This window comes from Lonchura striata, chromosome 18 (genome assembly GCF_046129695.1).
Source record: "Lonchura striata isolate bLonStr1 chromosome 18, bLonStr1.mat, whole genome shotgun sequence".
In the NCBI taxonomy this organism is placed as follows: Eukaryota; Metazoa; Chordata; class Aves; order Passeriformes; family Estrildidae; genus Lonchura; species Lonchura striata.
Genome location: NC_134620.1, coordinates 6,551,750 through 6,570,657, shown reverse-complemented (window position 1 = coordinate 6,570,657; position 18,908 = coordinate 6,551,750). Strand labels below are relative to the sequence as shown.

The following is an 18,908-nucleotide window of genomic DNA, read 5'->3' as shown; positions in this document are numbered from 1 at the left end:
GGGTAGGGTTTGTATATCCTCTGAACCCCAGATTCCTGCCTGTTCTGTTTTGTTGTGCAGATTGGCATTCCTGTTTCCCTTTCTCACTCCTGGTGATGGGATTCTGGCACAGCAGCTTCCCATTTTGTGTGGCTGTGTTGGTGCAAGAGCCAGCAGGACACGTGTGTGGAAGTGCCTGTGTGAGTCCCACTGCCATGCTGACCTGGGACAGTGCTGCTGCCATCTTTCTGTTTCCTTATGTTCATGCCTTGAATATTTTAGGCTTGAAAGTATCTTTTCAAGTGATGACTGAGTCTCAGCCCTTTAGCTTCCAGCCTTGCTTATCACATTATCCTTTCCCATCTCTGATGGACTGGATTACAGCCTTGACAGTGGAGGGGAGCTGCTGAGCCAGGCACCAGCATGGGACTGTGTTCTGAATTTCCTGGATTGGATAAGGGCTACAGATTTGCTAAACAAAGCCTTCACAGAAGGTGAAAGATGTTGATGTAACTCAAAGGACTTTTAGCAAAAATATCCTCTTGAATTCTTTGTTTTTAAATGATTTTTGAGTTTTTGCGGTTAGTCCTGAATGACTATAGCTGCTTTATAGGTGGACATTGGGTCCTGGCTGAGCATGGCAGCTCTGAGGGTGACCACTGAGTGCGTTATGTGCTGATGAGATTTCCAAGACACCTCTTGGTACCTGGCTAAATGAAGGGGCATGGAACAGTGTTGTGGAATCATAATTCCACCAAAGTGTCCTGTCTCAGGGGTGGCCAGTGTTTGTTTGGCCTGCTGAATTTTCTGAAGTGGATATAGTTGTGCCTCCCTTGAATTATCTCCCAGACTGTCTGTGTATTTGGTTGAGAGGTTTCTTGAACCAGGTAGATGTTTTGTAGACAAATTCTAAACTAATACATAAGTTTTTATCCTGGTGCAAAAAATTCAGCCGCCTCAGTTTGGTTTAAGTCTGTGTTCTGCTAATTTAATTTGATATCTGGAAGAAAACCAGCAGCTGTTCTCTAGAGAACCTCAGTTTCCCTCTTGTAAACCAACCAGACTTAATCCTTGGATGATTTTTTAACTGTATAGAATATATATTTTTTGACCATTCCTGTAATTCTTCTGGTTTTGATATTGTGAAACAAGAGCTGCAGTTTGTGATGAATTTGCAGAGCTACAGATGAATTGTAAAGGCCTCAATTTCTGTGTCATCTTCTGTTTCTTTCATAAGAATTTCTCACATTTGTTTTGTTTTGCTAACCTGTTTTTGCAGTGGACTGGAAGAAGATGATACTTTCTCTTTTCAGTGTGTCAATGTGTGCTCATTTTCCTTCTGCTGTGCTTGATTGTAGTCATCTACTTTAGTATTTAACCTTGAAATTCTGTGAGGGTTTGGATCCATATCAGTAATTTGGGTGCTTTTACCAGATTGCTCTTTCTTCTATGCTTGCCACTCAAAAAGCCTTTGTTGGTAACTCCCGTATCTGCCAGAACTGCTGAAATTTGAGCATTAGTGTTGGACTCCTTTTATATTTTCCGCTGGGAAAGATGGTACTTGTTTGCCATCTCAAATTCTTTTTGAGATGGATGTGATTTTTGTTTCTTTGAAAGGAGCAATTAATCTGTCTGACTGCTCCTCTCCTACATGGGCAAAGTCACCCTCATGCTGGGGAGAAAGAGGAAAAAATACCTCATTTCTGTTAGTGTTGTTTACTTTTTAGGCATAAGAACTCATGCTGTTAGTTTGTGGCTTTTAATAATGTGAAATCTATTATTTTAGAGATGCCTTGGTTTGCTGGTCTTAGATACTGTGATAGGGGATCTCAGATGTCCCCAGGTACAGAAGTCCATCAGAGAGATACCTGATAATAGGATTTTGGTTACAGCTAAATCCTTCTCTGAGACTTGCAAAAGTAAAAGATGACACACAAATGCCCTGACACTGCTGCTTGTCACAAACAGCTCTAGAGTAGGAGCATTTAGATAATCTGTTCCAGGGGGCATGAGGGAAAGAGGCATCATGGATTGCAGGGATTTATCCAGCAGAAAGCTGTTCTAGGCACATGTGCTGCATGCACTGGCATGTTCACTTTCATGTTGTTTTTAAGAGCCAAGGAATAACAACACAAAAAAGGTAATTTTTTCATCCTTCATTTTTAAAAGCTTGTTAGTGGCTGCCCTTTATCCCTTTTTTTCTAGCCACTTGACTGTGTGCTTATGCAGGGAGAGGATTAAAGTCAAACATGTCATTCTGCTGCTGCTCAGTTGCATACTAAGCGGGCTGAGCACTGGGCTCTGAAGCACAAACCATGGCATGGTGTTTTTTCTGCCATGGGACACCCATTTCAGAATTAGCTATTTTTTGTTGTGCTGTTTTGGTCTGCTCTTGATTTCAGAGCAAGTTTGGAGGACTTTGTGCAGTTATGGCAATACTTGGCCTCACGGAAATGTCCTTTTGAAGCTCATTCAGTGCATGCAAGGCCTCTGCACTGCCATGTGATCCCTCCCTCTTACAGGGGCAGAAGGGATAAGCCCTGAGGGAAGGGAATACAAACCATTCCTTGCTTTTTTAAAATGGAAAGCATGAAGAGGAGAATGTTAATATGTAGTTCAGGGAATGATCTGATTTCAGGAGACTCTGCAGGGCTGAGATGGTCAGTCTGCTGTGGGTTTTCAAACCCCAGAGATCTTCAGACCCAGCGGAAAAGATGGGGAATGTCTGTGGACAGGTGCTGGCACTGCTCAGTTGTGCTGTGGGAATAGGAGCCTCTCTCAGGGTGTACAAACACTCTGTAAAGCTGTGAAGAAAACGAATTTTTTAGTTAAGCAATCTTCTCTATTCCTTCAATTCACTTGACAGAGGCTTAGGCAGATGTTACTAAATACTTTATTTCACTGCCAGAGAGGATGGTGTTTGCCTCCCCCACAAGCAACATACTGTTACAGAGTAGTTTTCAGTCCTTCTGTCCTGTCCTTTTGTCCTTCCTTCCTAGTGAAGTGTATCAACATGACATAACTTTTATCTGGTATTTAAATGGCTGGAGTGGAGTGTGCAATGATATTTCCTTGCTGCGTGAGGATGATGTAGTGAAATGAGACACTGTAACCAAAACAGATGGTGCTAATCTTGAGTCTGTCTGCAAGATCTTACAGCATTTAATTAAAATGGTGGTGTAATTCCCATGACACCTTTAACTACAGTTTAAATTCTTGGACTATGAACTAAGGGCTTTCTTATGCAGATTTTCACTCATGTGAGTAGTCCTTAGTATGAGTCTCTGGTGGCTTCAGAATAGCTACTTACTTGAATGAAGCTCTCAAGATGAGACACTAATAAAACTGGCAAACATATATATGGCATTTACATGTTTTATGTTCCAATTTAGAGCATAAATTGTAGACTAAAGATGCTCGGCAACTACTTTCCTATGTAGAAGCAAACAAAATTCTAGATTAGAGGAATTGTTTAGCCTGAGCCTAACTTCAGAGGCTCATTGGTAAATACAATGTTTTAAGGTACCCTGGGCAGCTTAACATCTTCCCCTGGGATGGAAGGACATTTAATGAAAGCTTTTATATTCCTTTGTTTAAACAAAATGTGTTTGTAGAAGTGATGAGGTGTGGTTTGGTTTACTTTGTTTGCACTGTTTTTTTATGACCATTAAAGTTATGTCTGAAGCAATGGGTAGACCTGAATTTGTCTGAGTGGCACCTTTTAGGCAGGCAACTGGGAAGTATTTTTATACTTGGTTTTTGTTTTGTTTCAAATTGGAGAAGCTCAAAAAATAAAATTACCTGAATGTTGCCATGTTGAAAATCTTTTAGAAAGCAAGTGTGGAGCTGAGGGCCTGTGTGATTGATATCTGGTTCTTTTATTCATCATATGATCTTACCTCCTTTCCAATGTAGCCTTCCTATTTTGAAAGTACCAGATGGTTTTCTGCACTTTGCAGCCTCACTCTGTCTTTTCTTACTTTTCTGTATGATAAGAAGCAGGGAAAAGAACACATTTATATTGTTTTAGTCATTGTTTTAAATGTAGTGAAGCACAAACTAGTTCAGAAGTAGCTCTGCTTTACACTTGGTGTGGCCAAATACAAGAATTTCTCAAACTTTTGATACTCTCCCTCTTTCTCCTTCTGTTGTGTCTATATTATTGTATAATCTCTCCAAGGGGGCTTTGTATATTAAAATGGGTGGAATTACTCAAGTGATCTGGAGAAGTTAATTTAGAGTTGGCCTGTCCATTTCCCATAAAACAGAGGCCAAAAAGCATTTGGTGGAGATGGGAAATAAAAGAGGAGGTGGAAGATGGGTTTGTTTGTGTTCCATCTGCAAGGGCTGCAGAAGAGGAAAGCAGTCACAGTGGCTACCCAGCACTAATTATATCTTCAGGGCTGCTGGGAGCATGCCAGCACCAAGTTGTGCACTGTGAAATGTTACTGGGGAATTGTGATTTTTAGCAGCCTAAACTCTACCAATCTGAGTGGAGCACGATGAGATCAGCAGAAGACCCTCCCAGCCTCCCTATTATTATGATTTAAGCTTGAAGGGGGAGAAGAATGAGAGCTTAGATTTTCTGTCTCCTAGGAATTCAGTCGTAGATGGTGTCCTGGAGCCCTGAGCTGTGGCAGGTACATGTGGAGGTGTCTGTATTTAGGGCAGCAGGGTGTGAAAGAAAGTGCTAATTTGCTTTCTGTGTCTCTCTGCTTGTCTGTGTGTGCAGGGGGGATCAGAGGTTTGAACACTCGGCTCATTTCTTTTGAGGCTGTTTCACTCTGCAGGGTGTGATGATGGTCACTGAAACCTGAGTTTGTGTCCCTTTCCAAGGGACTCTGTGTGATCACTCTGAGGCCATGCATCTGAATAAAGACATTGGCAATGCACTGTTTTCATTAATGCCTATTTCTTGGGGATATTTTGGGTGGTTTTGGATGCCTGTGTGGAATTTGAACACACTCTTCTACCCTGACAGCTGCTTTTGAAAACATCAGAAACAGATCTTTTTGTGTCTTGGGAATTACTCTGTAAGAAGTTGGATGTTAGTGAAGGGTTTGGGTATTACTGTTAGAGATCCAATTTCTCTGTTTCCTTACACGCTTGGCCCAGTGCATTTAGAACTGGCGTCTGACAAATATTCTGTGTCCAAATGCAGTTGCTGAACTTAGGAAAAAAAACTCCATTTCAAAACGGCCCCATTTATCTGAGCAGTTAAACCCTTCACAGCAAAGTCCTCCATAACACCTTCCTTTATAAAACAAAGCAAAAATCTCATTTTATGCATGATTCGCTAATAGTGTCGGATAATAATAAGTATTTGTAAGTTCCTTGGTTTTTTTGGTCAGGCTTTTTAGTTTTAAAAACATTGTAGCAACTGCAATAAGCCAAAACCATGCATATGGGAAGAGATGCAAGAAACACAGTCAGTTACATCACCTGGCAAGAGTTCTGCTTTGTTCTGCATTCATCTCTAGGCAGTTGTGAGTTAAACAGCATGTTCACAGTTTTGTCCTCAGGTTGGCAATTTCAGTTTCTGTCTCAGTGTTTCAGTCTGCTTTCAAACCAGCAGTTTTACTAATCAGAGCATCTCTGCCCTCCCTGACCTGCTTTGCTGTCCTCAGACTTCCCGGTACAAGCATCTCTGTGGCTGTTTAATGAATCAGGTGTGGGGACTGATCTGAGTAGAGGAAAAAGTAGTTTAATCCAACCCTTCTGGGTTTGAGTCAGCCCAGCTCAGTGTGAATGTCTGAGCAGCAGCTGAGTGCTGCAGGGAAGGCACCCTGGCCAAGCCTGCTCTGGCACCAGTGCTTGCTTGTGTTGGTTGAGCTGTACATGAACAGCAGTCTGGGTGCACTGAAGGTTCTTTTATCTGATTGGAGCTGTCCCTGACAGGGGAGAGCCCACTCCACTCTCCCTCCTCTCGTGGGGCTGCTCAGTGATTCCCTGGCTGCAGGATGAGCTGTCAGGGTGCTAAGGCTGGAAATGTTTGTCTTTCTCTTGTTTAAATTGGTGAAGTGATCCCATTCACCAAGTGATTCCATGACCAGTAGATCCAGTGTCAGACTGGGACATGGAAATGCATGGCTGGGCTGGAGGAGGAGGATGAGACTGTGTTGGGTCAGCCTGTGCTCCCTGCCAATGAAGCACAAATGAAACTGCATTTGGCTCTTCAGAACAGTTCCCAGAACCACAGCCTTGTCTTGTCTCTGCAAACCCTGCTACAGATGGAGGCCTCTTCCAACCAGGGCTGTTGGTTTGTTTAAAGAAATTAATGTAAATAAATCCCCATGTGGATTCAGATCTCCCTATAGTGTGTTAAATACTTTACACAGAACATCAGTAGAGGCGTAGAATGTGTGTAAGTGTTTTGGGTGTAGTCTGCTCTTATGTATCCCTTCTGGATTTAAATTTCTATTTGAATTCAGTTTTAATTAACATGAGGACACAATCCAGAAATTCTGAGGGATTAGTACTGATGCTTACCTATTAAAAATTTAAACAGAAGCAGACATACCCCGACACACGTGCTGAACCACATCTCTGCAACTAGAACTAGGAAATGATGTGTGAGACCTCCTTTAATGCTGCTACTGAGTCCAAAGCCCCAGGACTCATCTCTCCCCCTTTTTTTGGGAGTCTCTCTGTGTGTGGGTGGGCACTGCTGTGATCCAGGTTAGTAATTTACAATTCCTCCCAGTCCACAGAATTACAGACTCCAGAAGTTAGCGCAGAATTAAATTTGGTGCAGCTCTGCTGATTTCACTGTGCTTTCCTTGACTCTGTTTCATCCCCCCTCTGGGGGGGATGTTGGGGTGATACCTCTGAGCTGGCAGGAAGCCACAGGAGCCTCTCTGCTCTTCAAAACAGCTCAGCTCTGGCTTTTGCTGCGTGGATCAAGCAAGTGCTGCTGTTGAGTAATGTCCTTTGTTCAGTTGGGTTTTTTGGTTTTGGTTTTCATCATCTTCCTGTTCCATGCTCTTTGTGACTTAGCATATGTTCTTAGCTGGTTATGGCACAAACATTTAACATCATTTTTTCACAGGTTGCCTGTGCTGGCACTAATTCTTGGTGTTCTGTGGTTTGTAGTTACATTCATTGTCCTGTTTCAGAAACTCTGCCCATTCATTTTCCAAGCTATAGCTGGGGATACATGAAGAACAGATGTAGATGGTTTGAAGGAGTGCTTTTTCTTAGACTGTTATTTAGTGTATGAGGTGTTCCATCACCCTACTATGGAAAAAAATAACTTTACTCCTTCCATTTTGCCTCCTTTGCATTCCCCTGCCCTTGTCATGCTAGGAAGGTGGCACATGGCTGTGTATCTCAGCCACTCTGGACTGTCTTTTCCCATTTCCTTTGCCATAGTTTCCACCCTTTGGATGGCTGATCAGCATTTCTATCTGAGTGCTGGCTGTAGGGAACCTCCAGCTGAGACAATCCAGGACTGGTGTCCTGCTGGCAGGATATAGGGTAGTAGTGTCCTGTCTTCCTTGTAGAGCTAAAGATGCCTGGTAGTTTAGGGGCCTGCAAACAATAAACTAAATTTCCTTGCTGTTCAGCGTTCCATAGGTTTTTTTCCCCTTCCCAGTGCAGTACTGAGTAACCATGTGCCTGGTGTGGCCTCTTCAGAGGTCAGGGTAAATGGGCAGTCTGGATAATCAGTGTTTTGGGAAACAGTCCTTGAGGGAGAGTCCCAGGAACTGTAGCCATGGGCCAGAGCCCTGCTGTGCCAGGCAGTATACAGGTATGAGGTGAAACTGTTTCAGAGAATGCATTTACAAAATCCAAGAAATGCTTGTTGTTTTTACTCTGTTGTTGGTATGATGAGCATCACCTTCAGCTCCTCAGCAGTTCACCAGCCAGCTCTTGAACCAGGCAGGCTCCTTCCACCTACTGTGGTGGACAGAAGTAAATTTTAGAGTTTAGACTTATAAATGGACTAAGTTTGTGGACTTGAAAAAGGAAATCCTTCTGTGTGTGATGGAGAATTTGGGTTTTGGAGGAGAAATTGAATGTCCTTACACAGGTGATGACAATGGGAGGAATACATGATCCACAAGTCTTTAGTTTTCTTTAGGAGTAAAAATCATTCCTGCAGTCAGTGTTTCCAGTGCTGGGCCTTTCCCCCGTCTCTGGCAATTCCCTCTCTCGACAGAGGTGTAGCTGCTGCCCTGGAGTGTTTGCACGCCTTGTGGCAGACCGGCTACCTGTTCCTGCAGGAGCACTTGGGAGCTGAGCACCGGCTGCTTCTGGGCAGCCACGGGAAGGTGTGAACGCTGGAAATGAAGCAGTGGAGGGAACAGCAGCAGCAGGAATGTGGTAGCAGGTAGAGAATAGAGTACAAGCCCACTGTGAGCAGAGTATACACACACCAGTTGTGTTTCATAACAGCCAGACTGCCCTGGGGGGTATTCCCTGTCCTGTGCTGGAGAGTGGAGAGAAAGGGGAAGGCTACAGCAGGGATGGGGCAAACTGGGAGTGGAGGAAGATCTCAGAATCACAGAACACCCTGTGTTGGAAGTGACCCACCAGGACCATTGAATCCAGCTCCTGGCCTTGCCCAGGACACCCCAACAATCCCACTCTGTGCATCCTTGAAAGCATTGTTCAAGCACTTCTAGAGCTCTGGCAGCCTTGGGGCCATGCCCATTCCCTGGGGAAGCTGTTCAGTGCCCAAAGAAAACCCTTCCCAAATGTCTGGGTAGAAAATCTATTCATTTTTCCTTGATGGCTAATAAGAGAATTCTGTCTGGTTGAGAGGCAGTAAATGGCAACTTTCCATATTCTGCTTTTGTTCATTTGGACAACATAAAAACCCCATTTAGTAAACCTGTAATGTCATGATGTGAAACTGTTTCAGCTTTTCCAGTAAGTCACTGGTTTTCTTAAGTACTGTGATACTTTGTTTGTGACTTTCAAGTGGCTAACTTTTGGGTTGATGCTAAACTCCTTTGGCCAGCAAGCAGCCTGTGGGAAATGAATCTTCTTCCTTCTCCCTGTATGTTTTTTTTTTTTTTTTTTCCTTTCTAACTTGTAAGATGACAATAAGATAACAGTAAAGTTAGAAATTGAATGAAGCTGTTGGAAATGAATAGTATAGAAATGACTAGAAGGGAGTCAGGCTGTGGTGGAAATCTAAATGCAGGGGTAAGCCAGGTTTATTCAGTGCCGTTTTTAAATTCTTTTCCTTGAAGGGGAGTAAAGGAAAATATATGAATAGGAGGATTTTTGAACTTGAATTAACTGATGAAAATGAAACAAACTATGACTATAACTAAATTATGAAGTGATCCAATGACTCTTTTCTTCCTTTTTGTTTCCCGTAGGCCGAACTCACGGGCATCAAATGGCGTAGGTACAACTTTGAAGGCCATGGGGACTGTGGGCCCATCATTTCAGCTCCAGCCCAGGATGATCCCATCCTGCTCAGCTTCATCCGCTGCCTGCAGGCCAACCTGCTGTGTGTGTGGCGCCGGGACGTCAAACCCGACTGCAAGGAGCTCTGGATATTCTGGTGGGGGGACGAGCCCAACCTGGTCGATGTCATCCACCGCGAGCTGCACAGTAAGCCACTCTTTGGTTCTCAATTACTTCCATTTTTCCCAGTGAAAAAGGATTTTTTTTTTTAATGCTTTAACTTGCTACCTTATATGATTTTTGTCATAGTTTGTGTTTTAAGACCTACAGGAAGACAAAAAATCCTTGTAAATTTGACTTTTTTTGCCACGTGATAAAATGCAAAGTGAAACTTGAACTCAGGAGACCGGTAGTCAACATCATGACTTGGATTTTTTGTGGAACCTCTGAAAGTAGAGTAAATTCTAGTTCAAGGGATGATAATAATAATATTAATAATAATATCCCAGCTCTGGCATAAGGTAGTAGCTGATAGAATAAATCACATCTCTTATAGAGTCAGGTGAACTCCATGGCACCCCAGGTAAATCTGTGAGGTCAGGACTTGCTCTGTGCTCGTGCTGCAGGATTTGAGCATGATCCAAGGCGAGTTGCAACAAGTGAGTGGAATAGGAGGCAGGAAGAGGCAGGTAGGTCAGAGGTGACAGTGATAAGTTGGTGATTATAGGCTTTATGCAACTGGGATTGTCTTCAGAGTCACCAGAATGTGAAGCTGTAACATGATAAAGTTATTTCTGCTGTGTCTGTTGTGATCCTGTTTGGGTTTGACTATCTCCAGTAATTATTTTCTTCTCTTCACTGGTGTATTGTTGCTATGACAAATCTTAGTTTGCCTGAACTAAAAGATATTTTATTAGCCTGATAAATTTTACCTCCATTTTCACCTTGTGTCTTGCAAGAAAACAGCTGAAGTTCACCAGTTCTGGAATAATAGCAGTAATTTAAAAAAACCCAAGACAATCATAAGGATCAGGTTCTGGTTTCTTGCAATAATTTTTTATCCTTGTGGCCTTTAGACCTTCTGGTGACTTGGTGATAAAATTTGTTTCAAGTACACAGAATATTTTATTGAGTGTGCTTGAGTTGTCCCTTATCTCCCACCTGTACCCTGCACTGTTTACTCCTGGATTATGGCATATTCATTTATTCTCATTCTGTTCTAAGCACTGTTCCAAACTTCCTGATTTAATGGCTGCCAGATTGTTTATTTGGCACCAGAGCCTGTGAAATCACAGATATGGAGGCCTGAGCACCTTGGGGCGTGTTCCATGCAGGTAGCCCTGTGATCATGTATAATTAAAGAGATGGCTCACAAGAGCTGTGCTGAGCCATTCCACTGACATTCATTTTTTATGAGGCACCTGTTTTGAATGAGGGAATGGGTAATATTTCTACTTACCCAGCAAAGCTTTAATAATATATGCTTTTCTCTTAGTGAAATATAGTTTATTTAATATTTCAAATGCTGTAGATGGGACTTAAGTGTCTTTTTATTTGAGGGGAGTTGCAGGTGATGCTTCTGTTTCTGTTGTAAATTGATGGAGCTTGTTTATATCTGACATCTTGGTTACAACAATGCTGCTTCCAGTGGTGGTGGTATGGAAATCCACTTAAATGTCTGGACAGCTGAACCTGCTTCTGCTGGGTGCAGTATGGGACAGAGTATAGCAAAGCATCACTGTCACACATTGTTTGCCTGGTTCAAAATTGTATGGAATAACAGACTTATTTAGTTTGGAAAAGACTTCCAAGGTCATTGAGTCCAGCCTGTGCCTGATCCCTCAGCCAGAGCACTGAGTGCCACGTCCAGGTGTTCCTTGGACACCTCCAGGGATGGGGAACTCCACCACCTCCCTAGGCAGCCCCAGCCAATGGTTAACCCTTTCCATGCAGAAATTCCTCCTGGTGTCCAACCTGGGCCTCCCCTGGCACCTGAGGCCGTTCCCTCTCCTCCTGTCCCTGTTCCCTGGGAGCAGAGCCTGACACCCCCGGCTGTCCCCTCCTGTCAGGAGTTGTGCAGAGCCAGAAGGGCCCCCCTGAGCCTCCTTTTCTCCAGGATGAGGCCCTTCCCAGCTCCCTCAGCTTCTCCTGGGGCTCCAGCCCCTTCCCCAGCTCTGTTCCCTTCCCTGGACATGCTCCAGCCCCTCAAGGTCCTCCCTAAGCTGAGGGGCTCAGAACTGGACACAGCACTCCAGGTGTTCCAGCATCCAGGCTGGAGCCTTCAAAGCAGGGACTTTTAAAGTGGAATTCAATCTGAAACTTGCTTGTTGTCATGTGTGTAAATCCTACAAGGATAGATTTCCTTGTTCTATATTAAAAGCACATTGAAACACTTGTAGTGACTTATCAGATATAGTTCAAAGTGATGTAAATAGTGTAAGTGTTGTACATTTTCTGCTGATAGGGCTGTTAGGCTCTGTTCAGTACATTTTAGAGTTCAAACATCAGTATTGACAAAATATTTAGCCTCAAATTCTGCCAGAACAAGGCATTTATGTCCATTGATTCCTTGGGACAGGACAAAGGACACAGTTTGTGTTCACTGCTTCATGCAGCCACAAGGCAAAAGGAACAAGTTTATTCTGCTTTTTATTGTATAAATAGGCCACAATACTGAAGTATTTGATAGCTGAAATTAGCTTCCTGAAAATATAAAGGGCTTTTCCATGTGGGCATACAAACAGAAAAGAGCCAAGTTACTGAAGCAGAGTTTTCCTTGCCTGTCAGCTGGGCCAGGGTAACATGATGCCTTTTTCTGGTATAACCTGCTCAGGAAATGAGCTGCTTTAGCTTAAAATTATGTTCCTACAGGTTGGATTATCACTGTGACTTAAGAGTTCCATAGTCCAGAGGACTAGAGGCCAGAACTTTGTTATTGTGCTGTATTCACATCTTCAGGAGCACAAGTCCCAGGCATCTGTTGCTGCAAATCCCAGGAGGAAGACTGGAGTCTATCCAAAACATTGACATCTGAGATATAGGGACTATAGGGAATAATGCCTGTTAGTAAGATAATGAATTCTTATTAAGAATAAAGTTTTGAATTTCTCTTTTCTTGTTAGGACTCGTGCTTTGAAAATGAAATATTTTTGTGATAACTAAATTTTAAAGAATTTAATTTTAAATATTATGTTTTATTAATTCAATTCTAAATTATAATTTTTTATTTTTTTCTGGATAAGAGAGTCAATCCAATAGTGCTGTATGATATTTACTGTTTTCAGTAAACAGAGGAAAAGTCCAAAATGAGGCTTTGCTTTCAGAAGCACTTCAAAACTTTTGCTCATGAACTCTTAATCCTTATAGCATTGAAGATTTGGTAAACAAGAAGTCTGCCATTAATAAAAGAATTTCAAATAGTCATAGGGAAAACAACTTAGTGGTTGTAAACAGGAGGTATGAGGAGAGTTGTTTGTGTAGTAGCTTTCCAAAACTGTGGATAATTAAATGCTGTCACGGGAGATTAAGTAAAAACAATTATTTGCAAAGCAGTTATAGATCAGTGGAGTGGTTGGATTAACCAGGCAGCTGGGAACTTCAGAGGTGTCTCTTGCACATTCTCCTACATTTCTTCTTCCTGCTAGCCTTGACTCTGGTGTTCTGGTTTTTATTGTGGTAGCATTTAAAATGGAATGAGAGGTTGAAGATCTTTATTTAATCCTTGGTGGGAAAAGCTGATTGGGGTGGGGTCAGTGAGTGGGGAAAAACTGGAGTAATTCTAAGTCTAAAAAAGTTGGGTGTGATTAAGTTTGTTGAAGTTTGGTTTTCTGAAGGATAAATGCTATTTAATGATATTGCCTGGAGAGGTTTGGCAACTGTTCCAGCCACAGTACCTTTTCCCATAAATCCATTTTTTTGTACATCCAACAGAAGAAGTGGAAGGAGAGGAGGGAGTGTCTGACTGTTGGCAGCGCTTTTGACAGGAACATTGTGGATTTGCAAGTTACAGAGCTCTCATTTGCATTTGGTGACCAAATACCATCTGGAGCATCACAGAGAATTTCGACTCAACTCTTGGGTTTTCTCTCTTCTCCCACTCTTGCCCTAGACCCTCGGGGTTCCACAGAGATTATAGGGAAGGGGGATCTGTTCTTCAGTTCCCCTCTTTGCTTTTGCAAAGAGCACTTTGCTCTGACATTTTAAACCACTTCAAGGGTTGGACTTGATGATTCTGCGGGTCCCTTTCAACTCAGAATATTCTGTAATTCTCTGACAGTTTTGTCTATCATTTAATAATCTCTGTACTGGATTTATGGATATATTCCACTTTGCTGCATTTGTAGTACAGAATATTGGAATTCTCAGGGATAATGCAGGGATTATGATGTGTACCACTACTGAGAATACAGTTTGGTGACTGTAAGCACAGCACTGGAGGTGGACTCTGGAAGGCTGGCAGGATGTGAGACAGGGGCTTGAAAATGAATAAATTCTGGGTGTTTGATAGTTCTTTAGGTAAAAGTAGATCCTTCTATCAGTGTAGTAGCTTGTGTGCCTGAACTCACGGATTCTGGTAGGTATTTGGGATTTCCATCTATATATTGCACTTGATCCATTAATTTCTGGAGCTGCTTCCCCAGAAAAATGATACTATTTCACTTTCTGCTGTGTAGAATATAAGAATTTGGATGGAAGTGCTTATGAAGAATAGATGATCTTAAATGAATTAGTCTTTCCTGAAAGATTATTGTACATGATTTTTGCAGCTTGGTAAGTTTAAAAATGTAGCTGAAATTTGAGCTATGACAGGAAAAACCTGGAGCTTCGGCTCGTTCCTGTTTATGAATTCTTGGCATATCAGGCTGGCGCAGCCGTAATCCCCTGGTGCTGATAAAAGTGAGGAGGGAAGAATGCTGCCTGTAGGAAGAGCTGTGTGCAGGGCACCCACATTAACCCATGTGGCTGTGCCCAAAATTAATTTGTCCTATTGTTTCTCTACCTGAAATTGGCTGATTTTTACCTACACGAAAGCTGAACATGTCAGCTCTTTTTTTAAGGATCTTTCCTGAGGAGAACAACTTGCCCCAGATCTCAACCTAGTTTTTTTTATTCCTGCTAAGAAGGGTTCTGTATGCTCCCTTATGAACTGCCAGATTTCAAAGTTTCATTTAACAATCAGTTGGACTGCAAGTCTTCTAAATTAAGTAAATGTTTAACCTGTAAATATTTAGTAGTTGGTGCTTGTCAACATTTAGTAGGGATTAAAAGAAAAATAATAAGAAAACTTGGAAAAATGATAATTTTTGGTTGCAGTAATGTAAAAGAATAAAGTAGTGAAATATCTACTTTACATTTCAATTTGAGCTTATTTAAGGGTCTTTCAGGGTACTGTCTTGTTTCTGCAATTGTGAGGAATTGGGAGCTCTGTCAGGAATTAGAGTATCTTCTAAGCTCTGTGTAGTGAGATATGTTAATTATTGAATGAGAAGATGTTCCTGTCTATTCAAACATATTTTAATGTGTGAAGCAATGCGTGAAATGAAGACTGAGCCCCCTTGCTGTGAAATGGGTGTTCAAATGAGAGTGCTCCTCAGTCTTTTCATTCTACTATGAGATTATGGCAGTGGGCAAGAAGGGAGGGAGTTGCTGCTGGAATTTCATTACAGCTGGCTTGAAGACTTCCTTGGATTTGCCCAAATGTTATTTCTGGGATCCCTGGGCTTTGGTGAAAGTATGGGATGTGTATTACAACAATTTTATATACTGAGTAACTCCATAAACCCCAGAACTCTTGTCATGCCCGGTGGTACCATGAATGAGGGCAGCCAGGGTGTGGAAAAGCAGTTCGTGAACAAGGAATAAAGGATCTGAAATGCAAGGCTTTTGGAAGGCTTTCCATTTAAAAAGCAGCAATGAATATCAAGCAGCTGAGTACCACTTATTAATAATTTGAAGTGAAATCTGAAAATGGTTAATTGCCGGTTCTTGAGCGCAGAGTGGAATTAACAAGTAGGTTCCTGTGACAGAAGACTTTATTGGAATATTAAGTTACTGAAAAGTATGTTTCTGGCTTGATTATTTTCAATAAGATGAGTAATTTGCATTTTCTTAATTGCCTAGCATAGATTATTCCCAAAGACATGAAAACAAAGTTCAACTTTTCCATTCTTTTGGCAAGAAGATGGGATTGAAAAGTGAATTCCTACTTTCTCAGCCTGCAGAATTGTTCTGTGACCCTTATATCTGACACTGGTAATTGGTGTCCAGTGATTGCCAGTTGAAGTTCAGCTTAGACAAAATAAACTTTTTCTTTTAAGCAGGCATATTAAATGAGGTTATTATGCCATCATTTGGGATTAAGGAATTGCTTCATGGGAAAATGCCAACTCCTTTTATACACATGAAGTTGACAAGAGCCTTATTGTGTCTGGGCAAGATGTCTTCATTTTGTTTTGCTTTCTTTTAAAAATAAATGTTCTTCCCACCACCTCTACTCCTTTTACTTGAAAGTTGGTTTATGGGAGTCTTTTAAAAAAATTAAAACGGATGTCCTGCTTGGAATTCTGATAGCACTTACCTTTGCCTTAATTCCTCTTTGCTTCTTTGGTTTTGTCTCCACATGAACAGGGAATCTCAGTGTTGAGAGATCCAATGAGAACATGTGGCATGTGTGAATTCATTACCAATTCTAGTCAAGAAATGGACCTTACTGATCCTTGTGGGTCCCTTCCAGCTCAGGATATTCCATGGATCATTCTCACATAGTGCATTTACCCTTTTCTTACAGCTGGCAATATCCAAGGCTAAAAAGTTATAAAAAAGTCTGAAATCTACCAAAGGGCTGTAAAAAAGCCTCATGCTTTTTCATGCTTTTTGTTGTGTTATTTTATTTATATCACTCAAGAATTAGCATCTTAATTTTGTTCATGGCTGGGAATTTTTTCTGTTGATTGCAACAAATTACCTTCTGAAAACAGTTTAGAGGAAAGACACTGATGGCGGGCAAAGCCAAGAAATTCTCTACTGAATCCATGTACTTCCTCATAATCTTTCTGCTTTCCAAATATAAGCTCAGTTTGACTGAAATAGTTGAAATTGTGAGTATTTAACCTTTAGGTTTTATTTGCCACACAACAGTTCTTGTTTTTCTCTGGTGCTTTTGTGGGAAAAGGAATTGGTATTCCAGAGGCAATATTAACAGCTGCCTTCTGGCAGAACTGTTTCAGCAAGGCAGAACTGTTTCAGCAAGGCCAGACTTAGAGCAAATCCAGGATATTTAAAGTGAGAGAGAACTGTGGAAGTGGAACTGCCCAGAAAGCGCTGGAAATCTGAAGCAAGGTTCCAATAGCTGGGAATCCCTCCCAATAACAGCAGAGTGAGGTGTTACTAATGAATCCAGGAGAACTATTGTGTAAAAAGGGCTTGGAATTAACTGGAGTGCTGAGAACGAATTCAAGTCCAAATTTTGAATGTAAATAAAATTGATGTGTTACCACAGGCAGTTTGGTGAACCACGTAATTAGGTTTTTTCCATGAAAAACGAGACATTATGTTGCAGCTGCAGCAAAGGAGTATGTAAAGGATTTATATTCTAGTTATATGAAAATTAAACAATCATTAAAAGACTGTATTTTTAAAAGTGCTGCTCAGGGAGGGAGGAAAAGAAAAAAAATCCAATAAATAGAATTTATTTTTCAGCAATGTACTGGGCCATATTAGCCACAGTAGTTGATGTTTTTTCCTTTAGGGAATCTCTTTTTTCAGTGAAATGAACTCACTTAACTGTGTGAAGTAAATCTAAGTTAGCTTGAAGTGAAATCTGCATTAATAGGGTTCATTACTAATGTTTGTATTTTGATGTATTGAGTAATTCTAAGAACACAGGGTAAGCTCTACTGGAAAATTTAGACTTTAAAAATAGATGAAATGCCACCTTCTGTAGAAAATTATTAAAAAATTGCATACAATTGTATTTCAGTAATGGCGTTCTTAGAATAATTAATGAACTTTAAGTGACAATGACGGTGCTGGATTGCAAACAGAAAACACTGAAACACAGCTCTGCTGATGTTAACACATCATTCCTCTTAAGAGAGAAATGATTTTCATTATATAAAGTCACTTTCTTTATAATGAAGTTCCTGTTAAAGGTCATAAATCTTTCTACAGTGTTCTTGTACCCCAAGCCTGAGACTGGTTTCATTTTAAGTGGGCTTCATTATACACCTGCACTTACTTATCCTGGGATTTGACTGTAATCTGCAGGACAAGTACCTTGGATACCTGGCAGTGTGTCGATGTGGCAATTCCAGATGTGATCCATGGCTCGGGTGTCAGTGATCAGCCAGGAAAATGGCAGGGAAGCAGCTTTGGAAATGTGAAGTTTGTTCCTGATGTTCATTGAAATGTCAGGGCCCTGAAACTGGACTATAGCCTTTCCAAAGAAGCAAACAAAACCCTATTCCTGTGTGGAATGAAGAGGAGGAGCAAGTGGAAAACAACTTAGTACATGGGATATGTTAAGAATGAGGGTGGATTCTTATCTTTGCTCTTTGCTCATGGGAAGTGGGGGTTTCAAAAGGAAAAGGCTGGAGTTGTGCTGTTAGTTAAATATTAGTCTCTTGGTTAAAAAAAACCTATACAAGCAAACCAAGCACCCGTGTGTTGCAGTGACTCTTATAATGATAAGTAGAGGTTTGAGTGGAATGGTGTAAAATTGATTTTCCAAGGCTGAAATTCTCAGTAGTTTGAAATGAAGGTAGAAGCCAGAGGAAAGGCAAGCTGCAGGGTGGGCACAGCTGAAGTGCTTTTGCCTTCTTGTTGATGTAAACCACTCTTGGAGCTGAGCAGAGGCAGCAGGAGCTGCAGCCCCGGTCAGGGTGCTGAGCCTGGCCCAGCAGCAAAGGCTGCACTGCTGCTTTGGTCCCGGCAGTGCCCTGCAGCTGTCCCTGTGCTGCCTTAGCTCAGGGCTGCTGGGAGCCCGGTACAGTTTCAGTTTCTGTTCCAGCTCTGTGCTGAGGGCTGGGAGCTCCTGAGCTGCCTCTGCCTCTTCCCAGCCCTGACTCTGCCTTGGCACAGGCCCAGTGCTGGGCTGGGCCCTGGCCCAGCCACCACCGGTGTTCCCTGGCTGTCCCGACAGCCATTCCTGCTCAACCTTCATAGTCTGCTCCTCCTGCACAGTGTTTGCCAGTATTTGCACCAAATCCTGGGACATTTATTGCTTTGAAATAGTCAGTGAGCCACAGGAGTCAAACTGAAATGCTTCAGATTTCTATAACAAATTGATGGGTGGATCATACAAATAACAAGGCAAAGGTAGCACCTCAAATTCCTTGAGAAATTGAAGTATGAATTTATTGTGTTAAAGTGCTTATATTGATAAACTTAGTCTTGGAAAGAAGAGCAGAAGGTGGTAGGTGTGGCAGTTTCCAAGCAGGAAATAAATATCAGATTGCGATAAAACATTTCTATTTTGTAGTTGTTCCATGACATTCTGGTTGCTTCTGAAACACAAGAAATAGAACATGTTTCCCACCAGGGAAACTTCCAGTCATAGGTGATGAAAG

General features: G+C 41.8%; 1 protein-coding gene across 1 annotated transcript in view; it reads left to right on the top strand.

The window, feature by feature from the left end:
- Window positions 1–18,908, top strand: part of MED13L (mediator complex subunit 13L) — a 167,586-nt gene that overhangs the window by 9,551 nt on the left and 139,127 nt on the right. The window contains exon 2 of the mRNA XM_021549848.2: window positions 9,312–9,549. Coding sequence (XP_021405523.2) covers window positions 9,312–9,549 — 238 coding nt within the window. The remainder of the gene's footprint in view (window positions 1–9,311; window positions 9,550–18,908) is intronic.